Source organism: Pongo pygmaeus, chromosome 20 (genome assembly GCF_028885625.2).
Source record: "Pongo pygmaeus isolate AG05252 chromosome 20, NHGRI_mPonPyg2-v2.0_pri, whole genome shotgun sequence".
Lineage (NCBI taxonomy): Eukaryota > Metazoa > Chordata > Mammalia > Primates > Hominidae > Pongo > Pongo pygmaeus.
In genome coordinates, this window is record NC_072393.2 from 56,465,569 (window position 1) to 56,482,488 (window position 16,920).

At 55.1% G+C, this 16,920-nt stretch overlaps 2 protein-coding genes across 7 annotated transcripts in view; both read left to right on the plus strand.

The window, feature by feature from the left end:
* Positions 1-1,991: 1,991 nt before the first annotated feature.
* NR1H2 (nuclear receptor subfamily 1 group H member 2) lies at positions 1,992-8,585 on the plus strand. 3 transcript variants are annotated; one of them, XM_054464886.2, is made up of 10 exons: positions 1,993-2,120; positions 2,259-2,366; positions 3,160-3,221; positions 3,306-3,443; positions 3,736-4,026; positions 4,109-4,386; positions 4,592-4,771; positions 5,370-5,469; positions 7,554-7,762; positions 8,030-8,585. In XM_054464886.2, exons 3-10 carry the CDS (start codon positions 3,179-3,181, stop codon positions 8,174-8,176), a joined length of 1,386 nt encoding a protein of 461 aa, XP_054320861.1. In that variant the 5' UTR covers positions 1,993-2,120; positions 2,259-2,366; positions 3,160-3,178; the 3' UTR covers positions 8,177-8,585. The 3 variants fall into 3 exon arrangements, with proteins under 3 accessions (XP_054320860.1, XP_054320861.1, XP_054320862.1); XM_054464885.2 differs by having other exon boundaries at positions 1,992-2,366; XM_054464887.2 differs by lacking the exon at positions 1,993-2,120 and having other exon boundaries at positions 2,285-2,366; positions 3,356-3,443.
* Positions 8,586-9,849: 1,264 nt separating this feature from the next.
* Positions 9,850-16,920, plus strand: part of POLD1 (DNA polymerase delta 1, catalytic subunit) — a 32,152-nt gene continuing 25,081 nt past the window's right edge. For all 4 annotated transcript variants that reach the window (XM_063657517.1, XM_063657519.1, XM_054464890.2 and 1 more), the window contains exon 1: positions 9,850-9,984. The gene's annotated coding sequence lies outside the window, so the exon portion shown is untranslated. The remainder of the gene's footprint in view (positions 9,985-16,920) is intronic.

Genomic DNA, 16,920 nt, shown 5'->3' on the forward strand with positions numbered 1-16,920 from the left:
CACTTGTTTCACTTCTAACATCCCTGGGTGGAAAATTCCACAATCTCAAACGATGGGCCTGAGTAGACATAATAAGTTACAAAAGAGCATGGATCACATAGTCCCATTTCTTTTTTTTAAAGGCATACACATATGTCAGAGGCATTCCAACCACAGCGATTCTGTCTTGAATAGGAGCTTGGTAAAATAAGGCTGAGGCCTACTGGGCTGCATTCCCAGGAGGTTAAGGCATTCTTAGTCACAGGATGAGATAGGATAGGAGGTTGGCACAAGATACGGGCCACAAAGAGCTTGCTGATAAAACAGCATATGCAGTAAAGAAGTCAGCCAAATCCCAGCAAAACCAAGATGGCAATGAGAGTGACCTCTAGCCGTCCTCATGGCTCATTATACACTAATTATAATGCATTAGCATGCTAAAGTCACACCCACCAGCACGATGACAGCTCACAAATGCCATAGCAACATCAGGAATTTCCCCTATATGGTCTAAATGGGGGAGGAACCCTCAGTTCTGAGAATTGCCTACCCTTTTCCTGGAAAATTCATGAATAATCCACCCGTTGTTTAGCATATAATCAAGAAATAACTATAAGTATAATCACAGTGAACAGCCCAAGCCGCTGCTCTACCTGGAGTAGCCGTTCTTTTATTCCTTTATTTTTATTGCATTTTATTTTTGAGAAGGAGTTTCGCTCTTGCCCAGATTGGAGTGCAATGGTGCAATCTCGGCTCACCGCAACCTCCACCTCCCGGGTTCAAGCGATTCTCCTGCCTCAGCCTCTCCTGAGTAGCTGGGATTACAGGCGCCTGCCACCATGCCTGGCTAATTTTATATTTTTAGTAGAGACGGGGTTTCTCCATGTTGGTCAGGCTGATCTCAAACTCCCAACCTCAGGTGATCTGCCCATCTCGGCCTCCCAAAGTGCTGGGATTACAGGCGTGGGCCACCGCGCCCGGTCTAAGACTGAGCTTTTTTAATTCTTCCAATCACCAAGTTATTGAAACCATTTTTGCAAAATTTTAACAATGAGAAAATTCTGACATCTCTAATCTGGCCAGGCACAGCGGCTCACGCCTATAATCCCAACACTCTGGAAGGCCGAGGCAGGTGGATCGCCTGAGGTCAAGAGTTCGATACCAGCCTGGCAAACATGGTGAAACCCCATCTCTACTAAAAATAGAAAAATCAGCCAGCCGTGGTGGCGGGCACCTGTAATCCCAGCTTCAAGGGAGGCTGAGGCAGGAGAATCGCTGAACCCAGGAGGCGGAGGTTGCAGTTAGCTGAGATTGCGGCACTGCACTCCAGCCTGGGCAACAGAGCAAGATCTCAAAAAAAATAGCTAAAAATAAGCCCGGCGCCGCGGCTCACGCCTGTAATTCCAGCACTTTGGGAGGCCGAGGCAGGCGGATCATTTGAGGTCAGGAGTTCGAGACCAGCCTCGCCAACATGGTGAAACCCTGTCTCTACTAAAAATACAAAAAAATGAGCCGGGCGTGGTGGCACATGCCTGTAATCCCAGTTACTTGGGAGGCTGAGGCACGAGAATCTCTTCAACCCAGGAGGCAGAGGCTGCAATGAGCTGAGATCATACCACTGCACTCCAGCCTGGGGTGACAGAGTGAGATCTGTCCAAATAAATAAATAAAAATGAATAAAACCAACAAGTAGCACGAAATCCAAAATCAGAAAGCTTGTAACGACCAAAAAAGTGCAAACGTGCCTTAAATCAGTCATGTGCGACAAGCAGCTATAGCTAGGGTTTGGCCGCAGGCTCAGAGAAGCGCAGGAATGAGCTAAAGCCACAAAGCGCGGGGCTGGAGGTTTGGCTCCCAAGAAGCGAGGAAATGGGTTCGGAACTCTTCTGCCAAGTCCCAGTAGATCCACCCGGTAAACTTCCGGTGAGTTACCAACTTCCGTGCGGGGCAGCAGCTTCGGCTGGTCCTAAGCGGACCGGAAGTTCGTCAACTTTCACGCTCCGCCCCTCTTCCGGACGTGACGCAAGGGCGGGGTTGCCGGAAGAAGTGGCGAAGTTACTTTTGAGGGTATTCGAGTAGCGGCGGTGTGTCAGGGGCTAAAGAGGAGGACGAAGAGAAGCAAAGCAAGGGAACCCAGGCAGGTGCACCGGAGAGTGGGGAGACGCAGGAGGAGCCCCGAACCCGGGGCTTCTCGGCGCTCCCCTCGTACTCCGCTCAGCCCCCTTCTCTCCTTCCATTTCCTCCCCTCCGTAACTCGCGCCTCCGGCGGCTGTTTCCAGGGCAACAGGAGTAGTTCCCTCCGCGAGAGGCCGTCCACGAGACCCCCGCGCGCAGCCATGAGCCCCGCCCCCCGTTGGTGCTTGGAGAGGGGCGGGACCTGGAGAGAGGTGCGGGGGCGGAGCATGAATGGAGGAGGCGGGGCGGAGCATGAATGGAGGCGGCGGGGCGGAGCATGATGGGAGGTGATGGGGTGGGACCTGGAGCGCGGTGCGGGGGAGGGGCATGAAGGGAGGAGGCGGGGCGGGGGCGGGGCATGATGAGAGGAGATGTGGCGGGGCCTGGAGCGAGGTTGTGGGGGTGCAGCACGAAGGGAGGAGGCGGGGCGGGGGCGGGGGCGGGGCATGATGGGAGGGGATGGGGCGGAACCTGGAGCGAGGTTGTGGGGGTGAGGCTTGGAGGGAGGGATGCGTATGGGGCGGGGCAAGGTGTTGGGAGGCCCATGATGGGGGCACTAGGGGCTGAACCTGGAAGGTTGAGGGTGGAGCATAATAGGAGGAGGTGGGGTCAGAATGAGAAATAGGGATGCTTGGGGCAGAAGTGAGGTAGAGTCTTAAGAAGAGAAGGTGGGGGGAAACTACATGGGATGGAGGACGTGATGGCAGAGCATGATTAAAGGAGAATGGGTCCTACCTAAAAAAATCAGGTGGTTTGGACCTGAGGGGGTGGGGCCTACAGCAGGGGCGGGGCTTAAGACCAAGCTGAAGGCTGGCGTGGAACAGAAGGGGCGGGTCCTGTTAGAAGGATGGGGAGGGTTTGTAGGCTGGCAGGAACCAGGGTTGTGGCTGAGAGTAGGGTCTCTGGAGAGATGGAAAAAAAAGGGGAAGCCCTGTCAGGACCTGTAACTGACCTAACCCAACCCTTCTTAGCCCCACAAGGCTCTCAATCCCCTGTATTCTACAGGCTGCTCCGTGACCCCACCATGTCCTCTCCCACCACGAGTTCCCTGGATACCCCGCTGCCTGGTGAGTGACTCTCTTCCCCACCCAGCCTTTATCATACACTAGCAGAAGCTCACTGTACCCCTCCCGGATTCCACCCTCTTCCAGGAAATGGCCCCCCTCAGCCTGGCGCCCCTTCTTCTTCACCCACTGTAAAGGAGGAGGGTCCGGAGCCGTGGCCCGGGGGTCCGGATCCTGATGTCCCAGGCACTGATGAGGCCGGCTCAGCCTGCAGCGCGGACTGGGGTGAGACAGGGCCCAGAGACAGGGCCCTGGAGCTGATGTGGGGGCTTGGGGAGGGGTTTAGGAAGGGAGAAAGAAATAGAGATGGGAATGGGAGGCCCCTGATCTTTGCTTTTTGTTCTTGCTTTCTCCTTGACACATACATCTTTCTAAATTGCAATTTCCCTGAATGTGGGCAGCAACTCCTCTCTCCCTCCATCCTCTGGTGCTTTGCCCGGGGATCTCCTGTGGGCCCATCCCTCTGGTTCCTGTTTCTCCTTGTGGCCCTCTCATGGCCTCTGCCTACCCACCCCAGTCATCCCGGATCCCGAAGAGGAGCCAGAGCGCAAGCGAAAGAAGGGCCCAGCCCCGAAGATGCTGGGCCACGAGCTTTGCCGCGTCTGTGGGGACAAGGCCTCCGGCTTCCACTACAACGTGCTCAGCTGCGAAGGCTGCAAGGGCTTCTTCCGGCGCAGTGTGGTCCGTGGCGGGGCCCGGCGCTATGCCTGTCGGGGTGGCGGAACCTGCCAGATGGACGCTTTCATGCGGCGCAAGTGCCAGCAGTGCCGGCTGCGCAAGTGCAAGGAGGCAGGGATGAGGGAGCAGTGTGAGTGCAGTGGGAGGGGGCGGTGCCGGCCTGGCCCCCCGCCCAGCCCTGGGGTTCTGCTGAGGCCTGCATCCCCCTATAGGCGTCCTCTCCGAAGAACAGATCCGGAAAAAGAAGATTCGGAAACAGCAGCAGCAGCAGTCACAGTCACAGTCACAGTCACCTGCGGGGCCACAGGGCAGCTGCAGCTCAACCTCTGGGCCTGGGGCGTCCCCTGGTGGATCTGAGGCAGGCAGCCAGGGCTCCGGGGAAGGTGAGGGTGTCCAGTTAACAGCGGCTCAAGAACTAATGATCCAGCAGTTGGTGGCGGCCCAGCTGCAGTGCAACAAACGCTCCTTCTCGGACCAGCCCAAAGTCACGGTACTGCCCCCTCCACAACCTTGAGTGTGATGGTCCCAATGGGGTAGAGCCGGCTGGACCATCAGCCAGGGTGTGGGAGAGTGAGGCTCCAGAGGGCAGGGGTTTTGGGGGTAGGGTCCCCCAGGGTGCAGGCTTGGCCTCAAGATGGCCGCCCAGACTTAGGCTCACAAAGACCTGGGTGTGACCCTGGTCTCCTGTGTCCCAGCCCTGGCCCCTGGGCGCAGACCCCCAGTCCCGAGATGCCCGCCAGCAACGCTTCGCCCACTTCACGGAGCTGGCCATCATCTCAGTCCAGGAGATCGTGGACTTCGCCAAGCAAGTGCCTGGTTTCCTGCAGCTGGGCCGGGAGGACCAGATCGCCCTCCTGAAGGCATCCACTATCGAGGTAATGGTCCATCTGCCCACAAGGAACCCCAGAGATAGCTCCAGGACAGATGCTGGGAGCAGAGTTTAGCAAGACCAGTCCTTGCCCTTGTAGGATGACATTCCACGGCGAGTAGAGTCTTCTATGAGCCAAGGAGAGAAAGGAAAAAGGGTCTGAGGCTGAGAAGATTGAGGATCAGGCCAGAGGGGCTATTTTAGAGAAAAGTTGCCAAAAAGGCTTTTCAGAGGAGTTAGCATTTGAATCAAAGTAGGAATAACATGTAAGTATTGAGCGCCTGCTGTATGCCAGGCTCTATTCCAAGTGTTGGCATATGGGGCAAAGAACAAAGCAGATGAAACCCCCTGCTCCTATACCTTGTGCTCACCTGGGGAAAGAGTATCCTAAGGAGATGGGGATGCAGCATGTGCGGAAGCCCGAAGTGGAGAAAGAGCTCGGCCTGTCTCACGTGATGGCTGCACGCTGGTGTGGCTGAGAGAACAGGGGGAAGGGGACAAGGGATAATCCTGGTGAGATTAGACCCCCATTTGGGCCAAGAGGGGAGGGACTAGCAGCTGAAGGGTCACAGGGCTCGAGCTCCCCCTCCCGCTGCCGCCCTTAGATTATGCTGCTGGAGACAGCCAGGCGCTACAACCACGAGACAGAGTGTATCACCTTCTTGAAGGACTTCACCTACAGCAAGGACGACTTCCACCGTGCAGGTAGGGCCCAGGGGAGGCTTCAGGGAGGCTTGGCGCCCCTGCTGGCTGGAAGACCTGGGGCCAGCTCATCCCTGTTGGAGTCCCTGTTTCTTTATCTCCAAAGTCGGGGTGAGGGTTGAGCCAAGGTGAGAGTGAGGTAAGAGTGCATGTGCCGTGTGTGGTGGTGCACGCCTCTAGTCCCAGCTACTCAGGAGGCTGAGGAGGCCAGATTGCTTGAGGCTATAGTGAGCCGTGATTGTGCGACGGCATTCCAGCCTGGTGACAGAGGAGACCGTGTCTCTGTTTAAAAAAAAAAAGCATGTGTTCAGTGCCGACTCTGTACAGTGGGTTGCAGTGGAAGTTGAGACAGGAGGAGCCCTGTTACCACATCAGGCATTTTGGTGGGCATTAGGAAAAGCATCCCCCCACCCCAAAACGTGGTCTCACCCAAGGGAGGCAGGCAGGAGCTCGGTCCATTGTGAAGTGGGCAGCCTTCCTTACTGTCTAGGGGAGCACTGCTTCCTGCCCTCTGAGAGTGCTGACCTGGGTGGGTGGGCTTCTGGAAGAAGGCCTGGGCAGTGAGAGGCACTGCCTAGGAAAAGGGTGGGAGGAGTGTTGCTAGTGCTGCAGAGCATGCGCCAGGGCCTCACTCCCTCATTGTCCCACAATCTGTGGGGAACCTCTCTGTATTTCCCGACATCTGTCCGAACCCCATCCTCTCCCCTTCCTCTTACTCCGGCCCTTTCACCACCTGAGACGGTCCCAGTAACCCTTTTAGTATGAGCTTAGCAGGGCAGGGCTGCAGGGAAGCGTTTTTGGCAGAGGGGATCGGCAGTTGCAGAGGCCCTGAGGTTGGGGAGAGCTGGTGGTTTGGAGGAACTACAGGGAGGCCCAGGCAGCTGGAGCACAAGGAGATGGGGTGGAGAGGAGGTCAGGAATCCCACCCTACCCCTTCCCAGCCCCTCCTCTGCCACCACCCTGGAACACTGCCAGGGTCCCCTTGAGGGGCCGCCTGCCTCCACCTCTGCCTGATGGGGCTGCTCACAGCGCAGGCAGAAGGGTCCTGTCAGCACTTGAGGCTGCCCACATCCCTCCTCCGCTCAGAACCCTCCACGGCTCCCGTCTTACTGGGAGAAGAGCTGGAGTCCTCTCTGTGGCCCACAAAGCCCTTTAGGACCTGGCCTCGCCCACTCTCCGCCCTCGCTCCCATCCTCTCCCCCTCCTCCAGCCACTGTGGCCTCTTACTGGCACCCATCCAGCATGCTGCAGCCAAGGGCCTGTGTACTTGGAGTTTCCTCTGCCCAGAACTAGGGGGACCAACTGGTCCTAGTTTGCCCAGGACCTTCCCAGTTTTAACACTGAAAGTCTCATGGCCTGGGTAGCCCCCGTCCCAAGTCATGGGAACAGCAGTTGGTCACCCTCACAATCCCTTACCTCCTTCGGATTGGTCACTGCTCCAGCGTCACCCACAGCGCGGCCTTCCCTGCCCGCCTTGTATAAAATAGAACCGTGGCTCAGCAGGGCCCTTCACACTTCTCTGCACTGCCTGGTTCCATTGAACTCATAGCCCTCTGACAGGCTGGGCCTCTTCCTAATGTGTTTGTCTATGGCCTGTCCCCTAGGCTCTCAAATGTAAGTGCTGGAGCCTGGCACGTGGCAGGTACTCAGTGACATTTGATGAATGAATGAACAAGTCAGTTTTGGGAATGAGTTTGGAAACCTTGAGCAGTGGAAGCCAGCGCTGGGACCGACACGATGTGACCTAGGTTTTAAAAGCTTCCCTTTGCCTTTGTGAAGGGGACAAGAATAGGACTCAGGGAAGATGCAGCCACCGCCCAGGTGGGAAGGGAGGGTGGTGATAGGATAGTAGAAGATACTGAAGAAACATGCACCCTCATTATTCATTCCTTCACTGGGCAGCATGTGTGGCACACCGACTACATGCCAGCACTCTTATGGGCACGGGGCACAGGTGGACAGAAATGACAAGAACGCTGTAATTACTGCTATGTTCCCTGCCCCAGAGACTGTGGGCGGCGCCAGGGGCCAGAATGTGGGGCCCGGTTTCGGGCTGAGGGAGTCACCGGCTGCCTCCCGCCCCGCAGGCCTGCAGGTGGAGTTCATCAACCCCATCTTCGAGTTCTCGCGGGCCATGCGGCGGCTGGGCCTGGACGACGCTGAGTACGCCCTGCTCATCGCCATCAACATCTTCTCGGCCGACCGGCCCAACGTGCAGGAGCCGGGCCGCGTGGAGGCGCTGCAGCAGCCCTACGTGGAGGCGCTGCTGTCCTACACGCGCATCAAGAGGCCGCAGGTAGGGCCCCGCAGAGCCTCTGCGCAGAGCCAGCTACGCCCCGCGGCCCACGTGGTCCGTCCAGGCTGGGCTCCGCCAGCCGCACTGCCGTCTCCTCCGCAGTCTTTCCTCAGGCCCCACCCTGCTGGACTGGGAGCCAGGTCTAGTCCAAGCACAGAGGCGGGCCCCACGCCTGGTCGGGGAGGGACCCTCCTTTCTTTTGGGGTGGGCCGCCCAAAGCCTGGCAGGGCAGGGGCTCAGCCAGCGCCCACCTGCCTCCTCCCTCAGGACCAGCTGCGCTTCCCGCGCATGCTCATGAAGCTGGTGAGCCTGCGCACGCTGAGCTCTGTGCACTCGGAGCAGGTCTTCGCCCTGCGGCTCCAGGACAAGAAGCTGCCGCCTCTGCTGTCGGAGATCTGGGATGTCCACGAGTGAGGGGTCGGCCACCCAGCCCCACAGCCTTGCCTGATCACCCTCCAGCAGATAGACGCCGGCACCCCTTCCTCTTCCTAGGGTGGAAGGGGCCCTGGGCCGAGCCTGTAGACCTGTCGGCTCTCATCCGTTGGGATAAGCCCCAGTCCGGGTCCAGGAGGCTCCCTCCCTGCCCAGCGAGTCTTCCAGAAGGGGTGAAAGGGTTACAGGTCCCGTCTGCTGACCCTTCCCGGCTGCCCTCCCTCCCCAGCTTACACCTCAAGCCCAGCACGCAGTGCACCTTGAACAGAGGGAGGGGAGGACCCATGGCTCTCCCGCATAGCCCGGGAGACCAGGGGCCTTCCTCTTCCTCTGCTTTTATTTAATAAAAACTAAAAACAAAAACAGGAAAATAAAATATGAACACAAACCAGCCCGGAGCTGGAGTGCAAGATGGAGAGGGTGTGGGCTTCTAGGGACCTCAGTGACACCGGGTCCCTGAATCTGATTGAGCAGGTGGGACTGGGTGTCCCCAGGCTGTTGGGAAGGGTGGCACATAGGGTCCCAGTGCTGGGTGGTGTGTCGCCTGCTGTGAAGGTTCAGGACAGAGGCCTCAGCCTCAGGGTCACCTCCCTGGACAAGGTGAATCAGAACTCGCCCTTGAAGGATAAACAGGATTTAAGTGGATGAGGGGATCTGGACTTTTGTCCGAACAAAAAGTGTTTGCTGAGGCCTCCTGTGGGCCAGGCACCGGGTTGGCCATTCTAGAGATGGAGACATTCACCCAGTAAATGTTTCCGGAGCATTTACTATAGTCAGGCACAATTCTAGGCACTGGAAACATCCGTGAACAAGATAACCATCCTCCCTCCTATCAAGACTCGGGGGATGGGGACTTTAATGAGCGTGGCACTGTGGTGGGGCTAGAGGAAGTCAGGCAAGGTATCACAACAGAGGCAATCGCTGGGACCTAAAACAAGAGCCCGGGGGCTGGGCCTCCAAGTTGAGGGAACAGTACATGCAAAGTTTGAAAGGTGAGAGACACCAGGAGTTCAGAGCGAGCAAGCGACGAAGTTCTACAATTCTTCCTGCCCCTATGCCAGCCCTGAAGGAGCTGAATGAGCAATTCCAATCGAGGGCGAAAGGGAGGTTGTATGGAGGGATGGAACTTAAAGGTATATTTATTTGGGGCAGGGGACAGCGGAAGTGCGAGTAGTTAGAAACGATCATCTTATCCTAAGAGTAGTGTACCGGGCGCCCCATAAGTGTCCCTATCATGCGTTGTTGAGTCTAGTTTACATATAGGGAAACTGAGGCCAGGATGAAGGAGAACAGATGAAGCCAGGACTCTACCACTTATCGGCCAGCCTCTGCGGGGATCTCGGGCGTCAGGTCACCAGCTGGCTGCTGGGCAGCGACGGGGCAGGGCTCACTACACGGCCCCGGGGGGGGGGGGGGGGGACGCGGAGGATGCGCGCGCAACACCCGAGGGTGGGAGGAGAGAACAGAACCGCGGCGCGCACAGACCGCACGAGGTCGTGAAGGCAGCCGGGCGGAGGGGCGTGGCCTCGAGCGGATACGTCATGGGGAGGCGGAGTTAAGGGTATTTTTTCAGCAAGGGGGCGAGGCCACTTCGCAAGCTGAGGGGGCGGGGCCTGCCCTGCAGTCGAACAAGCGGGGCGTGGTCCGCTGACCAGTTGGGCGTGGCCTCGCCCGCACTTGGAAAGGCGGGGGCGTGGCCCGTGTCGGAGCGCCGAGGCTCTGGGCCTGCGCGCGCGGGAGTCAGGGGTCACGGCGGCGTAGGCTGTGGCGGGAAACGCTGTTTGAAGCAGGTGAGTAGAGGAAAAAAAGGGAGTTCGGGGCAGTGGGCCTGGTAGGGAACGGGGCTTGAGCAGCCAGGCACATAGATCTGAGAGACGGTTGCGAGGGCACCCCTTGGCCCGGGGGCGCGCAGGAGGGGGCAGGGGCCAGGGGTTTCCTGGGCGAGGGCGCGGGGACGAGCAGGAAAAGGCCGGGGTGGGGGTGGAATTCCTCGGCGGGCAGGGGGCGCATGCGCCGGGCACCGTGGGGAGGGACGTGGTCCGGGAGGAGCTGGGGGGACTGGGTGGTGCACGTGCGGGCTTAGTGTCATCCTGGATTCGCTGGGTGTTTGAGTACTCTGTGCCAGGCACTTTTCTGGAAGCAGGAACAAGTCGGAGAAGTCCCTGCCTCGGGAAGACAGACGATAGACAAGTGATGAATTTTAATATTAGCATCAGTAAAGCAGTGCTCTGGGGCTGTGAGATGCTCTCAGAAGGGAACTAACGCAGGGTAACGTGATAATGAGGGAAGAGCCTGCTGCTTTAGCTGGAGTGGTCCAGAATCGATCGCTCTGGGACCCTCAAGTGCAAAGCCCTGAGGTGGAAGGAACTTGGCGTATTTGTAGCAGGAGCCGAGAGGACGAGAGAAATACAGATGAGGTCGGAGTCATGATGGGGAACTAGATCCTATAGGGCCTTGTAAACCTTGGTATGGAATTTCTCCTTTATTCTAGGTTCAGCGGGGAGCCATGCGAGGGTTTGAGCGTGGAAACAACACGATTCGCCCCGTGTTTTGAAAAACTCACTGACCACTGAGTGGAAATTGGATTGTAGCAGGAATAAGAATGGAAGGAGGGAGATCTGTTAGGAGGGAGAGCGTCCTGCAGGCAGAGAGAATCAGGCTCAGGTTACCTTTGCGGGTGGAGCCAGGGGGACTGACTGATGGACTGGGCGTAGGAGCGAGGGGAAGAGTTCAGGATGACTCTTGGGTTTGTGGTTTGAGCAGCAGGCTGGATGGGGAAGGCCAAGGGAGAAGCAGGTTGGGGTTGCCGCTCTGAAGGCAAAGATTAGTGGGGGAGTGAGTGGGCAGGGTTTAGAGCGGAGCCAGGAGTGGGCAGGGCGATGTCAGTGCCTCGCCTCAGCCCTTCCACTCAAGGAACTTGTTGCCGCTGTCTACTCTTTTTTTTTTTTTGAGACAGAGTCTTGCTCTGTCACCCAGGCTGGAATACAGTGGTGCGAACTCAGCTCATTGCAACCTCCGCCTCCCGGGTTCAAGCGAGTCTCGTGCCTCAGCCTCCTGAGTAGCTGGAATTACGGGCGCCCGCTGCCACGCCCAGCTCATTTTTTGTATTTTTAGTAAAGATGGGGTTTCGCCGTGTTAGCCAGGCTGGTCTCAAACTCCTGACCTCAGGTGATCCACTCGCCTCGGCCTCCCAAAGTGCTGGGATTACAGGCGTGAGCCACCACGCACGGCCGCCTCTCCTCCTTCCTGTACTTCCCGCGACAGGTCTCTCTTCCCGCTAGAGAGGTTCCTTCCCTCCCCCTGAAATGCTCTTCCCTCTCTTATGTGTTTCTGACAGCTGCTCTTTGGACAGGCCCTCTGCTGAGCACTGGGGAGCCAATGATCATTCAGTTTGGTTGGGGAAGGACAGGAGATTTCAGTCCAGAGTGCGCTGAGCTATGGTGGAGCAGTGATAGTCTTTGGGAGCCAAGAGAAGAACCTGTGTGCTCAGTTTCAACTCACATGTCTTTTTTTTTTTGGTTTTTGAGACAGGGTCTTGCTCTGTTGCCCAGGCTGGAGTACAGTGGCACGATCTCGGCTCACTAACTTCCACCTCCCGGGTTCAAGCGATTCTCATGCCTCAGGCTTCCGAGTAGCTGGGATTACAGGTGCGTGCCACCATGCCCAGCTAATTTTTGTATTTTTAGTAGAGACAGGGTTTTGCCATGTTGCCCAGACTGGTCTCGAATCCCTGACCTCAAGTAATCCTCCCACCTCGGCCTCCCAAAGTGCTGGGATTACAGGTGTGAGCCACCACACCCGGCCTAAACTCATGTCTTGAAGTAACCGGACACTGTGCAGAGTGATGCTGAAGACCCCAACTTGGGCAAGATGCTGACTCCTTTTCTCGAGGAGCCCATAGGCTGAAAGGATCCCAGCTCTGTGTGCACACGTGCAATAACGAAAGTGGCACAAGGCATTGTGGGAACGCTGAAGGGCAGCTGGTCAGCTTGGAGGAGCTAAGCCTGAGCTGAGTCTCTGGATGCAGTGGAGTTTCATGCAGCGAACACTCCCTAAGGCCTCCTGGGGGCCCAGCTCTGTGCTGGGTGATGCTAAGATCCCAGAGGAGAGTCAGTCCTTGCTCTGCCATCCAGAGGTCCCTGGCTGGTAAAGGAGGAAGACATACGCCCAGGGCAGTCCAGAGACAGCGGTCACAGAGGCCTAGGGGAAGGACAAGGCCGAAAGCGTGCAGGTGAGCCTGGGCAACATAGCAAGACCCTGTCTCTACAAAAAATACAAAAGCTAGGCCGGGCACGGTGGCTCACGCCTGTAATCCCAGCACTTTGGGAGGCCAAGGCGGTCGGATCATGAGGTCAGGAGATCAAGACCATCCTGGCTAACACGGTGAAACCCCATCTCTACTAAAAATACAAAAAATTAGCCGGGCGTGGTGGTGGACGCCTGTAATCCCAGCACTTTGGGAGGCCGAGGCGGACGGATCACTTGAGGTGAGGAGTTTGAGACCAGTCTGGCAGACATGGTGAAAAACTCTACTAAAAATACAAAACTAGCTGGACATAGTGATGGGCGCCTGTAATCCCAGCTACCTGCGAGGCTGAGGCAGGAAAATCGCTTGAGTCCAGGAGGCGGAGGTTGCAGTGAGCAAGATCCTGTCCCAAAAAAATATATAAATAAAAATAAAGCTGTGAGATTGGATGAGGTCATTGAGGAAATGAGTGTCTCACTCATCGAGAAAACTCGTGTCTGGCCTGCAGCGAGCACGTGGTGTCATTTTATTGCTGAATCTCTGTTAAGTGCTTGCTACTGAAGGGTCGTGAGAGGGGCAGAGGACAGTGTTTGCCAAGCTCTCATCCTGTGCCAGGGCTGATGAGAGGGAACACACAGGGCTGCTCTGCCTCCACTAACAAGAGCCCTGGTTTTGCCCCTGCTGACACCGTCCCTCCCACCGCACCCCCGTAGCCACAGCCAACTGACCAAGGGCAGCCAGTCGGCTCCTTCCTTCCTCCAGCTTCGGCGATGACTCTGGGCTCCCACAAGCCCCTGCGCTTCCTCTGTCCCACCCGGGTCTCTCCCCGCAGATCGTCACTCCCTGTCCCTCTCTGGCTACTTGCACAACCGGAGCCAGAGCCACTAACTATGCTTGCTTCTTCCTGTAAGTCACACATGTACACGGTTGTCACCCAAAGAGTGCAAATGCAGAGTCAAAGTCTTCCTCACACAAAACCTCCTGCACACACTCACGGCTGCACTATTCACAAAAGGTGGAAGCAACCCTAATGTCCATCCACTGAAGAAGGGATACGTCAAACGTGTTCTAGCCATACTGCGGAAAAGTACTCAGCAAAAAAGGGACACAGCGCTGACGAAAGGCTGCCACACACATGAACGATGAACACATTCAGAGAAAGCAGCGAGACACAAGAGGCTGCATATTCCAAGATCCCATTTATAGGAAATGCCTAGAATAGGCAGATCCATGGAGACAGAAAGTTAGATGAGTGGCTGCCAGGAGTGGGGGCAGATGGGCCGAATGCAGGGAGAGAGCTAAAGGATTTAGGCTTTTTGGGGTGATGAGAGAGTTCTAAAATTGACTGTGGTGATGGTTGCCTAACTCTGAACATACTAAATACCGTTGAACTATATATACTTTAAATGGGTGAATTGTATAGTATGTGAATTATAGCTCAATAAAACAGTTAGCAAATGAAGTCTTCTACCCTGTCCCCCAGGAAACCAGTTTCTTAGCTCTCCTTGTAGAATGATGCATTAAAAGCAAATAGATTTATACATATGCTCTACATTAAAATAAAAAAGATGTCTACATACTCCCGGCATTAAAAGCAAAAAGATTTCCACATACTCTTCTGCCCACCTTGTAAAATTTTTACTATTTTCATTTTATATATTTCCCCCTTAATATTTTGAAAAGTTTCAAACCTGCAGAGAAGGTACAAATTGAGTACAGTGAACAGCCACGGCCCTTTGCCTAGATTCACTGGCTGTTGGCATGACACCTCATTTGCTTTATCCAAGCACATGCATATACCTGTACCTTTTGACCTTTTTTTGGCTGAACTGTTTGAAAGTTGTGGTCATCATGATACTTCGCCTCTGAAAACTCCAGCAGTTAACTTTTTTTTTTTTTTTTTTTTTTGAGATGGAGTCTTGCTCTGTCACCCAGGCTGGAGTACAGTGGTGCGACCTTGGCTCACTGCAACCTCTGCCTCCCGGGTTCAAGCGATTCTCCTATTGCAGCTTCCTGAGTAACTGGGACTACAGGCGCGCATCACCACACCTGGCTAATTTTTGTATTTTTAGTAAAGATGGGGTTTCACCATCTTTGCCAGGCTGGTCTTGAACTCCTGACCTTATGATCTACGTGCCTCTGCCTCCCAGAGTGCTGGGATTACAGGCGTGAGCCACCGCACCTGGCCTCTTTTTTTTTTTTTTTTGGTACAGTATTTTACTCTGTCATGCAGGTTGTAGTGCAGTGGGGCCGTCACGGCTCACTGCAGCCTCAACCTCCCCAGGCTCATCTGATCCTCAGCCTCCCGAGTAGCTGGGACTAAAGGTGTGTGCCACCACACCCTGCTAATTCTTGTATTGTTTATAGAGACGGGGTTTCACCATGTTGCCTAGGCTAATCTCAAACTCCTGGGCTCAAGCGATCCCCCTGCCTCGGCCTCAGATGTCCTGGGATTACAGCCGTGAGCCACCGTACCTGGCCTCCAGCAGTCAGCTCTTAAGAACAGGGATGTCCGCCTGCAGAACTACAGTGTCATTGTCATCATCATGTAGTTTAACATGAGACAGTGACGTTATCGAATAGACGGTCCTTACTTAGATCTGCCACGTGTCTCTCTAATATTCTTCAAAGCTATTAATAATTTCTTTTTTTTTTTTTCCCAAGACCGAGCCTCCCTCTGTTGCCCAGGCTGGAGTGCAGTGGCACTATCTCGGCTCACTGCAACCTCTGCCTCCCGGGTTCAAGCCATTCTCTTGCCTCAGCCTCCCGAATAGCTGGAATTACAGGCATGCACCACCACGCCCGGCTAATTTTTTTGTATTTTTAGTAGAGACGGGGTTTCATTTTGGCCAGGCTGGTCTCGAACTCCTAACCTGAGGTGATCTGCCCACCTTGGGCTCCCAAAGTGCTAGGATTACAGGCGTGAGCCACCATGTCCAGCCTGGTTTTTTTGTTTTGTTTTGTTTTCTTTTCTTTTTTGAAACAGAGCCTCATTATCACCCAGGCTGGAGTGCAGTGGTGCAATCTTGGCTCACTGCAACCTCCGCCTCCTGGGTTCAATCGATTCTCCTGCCTCAGCCTCCCGAGTAGCTAGGATTACAGGCACCTGCCACCACGTCTGGCTAATTTTTATATTTTTACTAGAGACAGGGTTTCACCATGTTGGCCAGGCTGGTCTCAAACTCCTGACCTCAGGTGATCCACCCACCTCAGCCTCCCATAGTGTTGGGATTACAGGTGTGAGCCACTGCGCCTGGCCAATAATTTCTTTTTTTTTTTTTTCCCCCACTCTTCTTGCCCAGGCTAGAGTGCAATGGCGCAATCTTGGCTCACTGCAACCTCCGCCTCCCAGGTTCAAGCGATTCTCCTGCCTCAGCCTCCCAAGTAGCTGGGATTATAGGCGCCCGCCACCATGCCCAGCTAATTTTTGTATTTTTTTAGTAGAGACGGGGTTTTCACCACGTTGGCCAGGCTGGTCTTAATCTCCTGACCTCAGGTGATCCGCCTGCCTCGGCCTCCCAAAGTGTTGGGATTACAGGCGTGAGCCACTGCACCTGGCCCATCATTTTACTTTTTTAATCGAAGTTCTAACCTAGGATAACACACATTGTCATGGCAACTTTTTCATTTTTTGAGACAGGTCTCGCTGTCTTGCCCAGACTGTATTGCAGTGGTGCAGTCATGGCTCACTGCAGCCTTCACCTCCCAGGCTCAAGTGATCCTCCCCTCCCACCTCAGTGTCCCGAGTAGCTGGGACTATAGGTATGCACCACCATGCTTAAGTAATCTTTAATTTTTTGTAGAGATTGATTGAGTCTCACCATGTTGCCTAGGCTAGTTTCTAACTCCTGGCCTCAAGTGATCATCCCACCTCAGCCTCCCAAAGTATTGGGATTACAGATGTGAGCCTCCTAGCCCAGGCAACTTACTTTTTCATGACATCGACAGTTTTAAAGATTACAGACCAGTGTTGTCACCCTTCACTTTGGATTCGTTTGTTTCTTTTTCTTGTTTTGTTTTGAGACAGAGTCTTGCTCTGTCACCCAGGCTGGAGCGCAGTGGCATGATCTCAGCTCACTGCAACCTCTGCCTCCCAGGTTCAAGTGATTCTCCTGCCTTAGCCTCCCAAGTAGCTGGTATTACAGGCACCCACCACCACGCCTGGCTAATTTTTATATTTTAGTAGAGACGGGGTTTCACCATGTTGGTCAGGCTGGTCTGGAACTCTTGACCTCAAATGGTCTAACCTCCTTGGCCTCCTAAAATGCTAGGATTACAGGCGTGAGCCACTGCGCCCAGGCTGTTTGTTTCCTAATGACTAGAATCAGGGTAAACGTTTTCTTAGACATTTTTTTTCAACATGAAAGATAAACTTGTGAGTGCACCACTGAGCGTCTTGCTTTATCTACTGAACAATGCCTCTTTGAGAACCTTTCCTATCAGTACACAAAGAGCTTCCTCGTTCCTTTACACAGTTGCA

Coding starts and splice junctions, on each gene's coding strand:
- NR1H2 (XM_054464885.2), top strand. CDS start 3,179: ATGTCCTCTCCCACCACGAGTTCCCTGGATACCCCGCTGCCTG. Junction 3,222..3,305: donor CCTGGATACCCCGCTGCCTG/GTGAGTGACTCT, acceptor ACCCTCTTCCAG/GAAATGGCCCCCCTCAGCCT. Junction 5,470..7,553: donor GGACGACTTCCACCGTGCAG/GTAGGGCCCAGG, acceptor CCCGCCCCGCAG/GCCTGCAGGTGGAGTTCATC.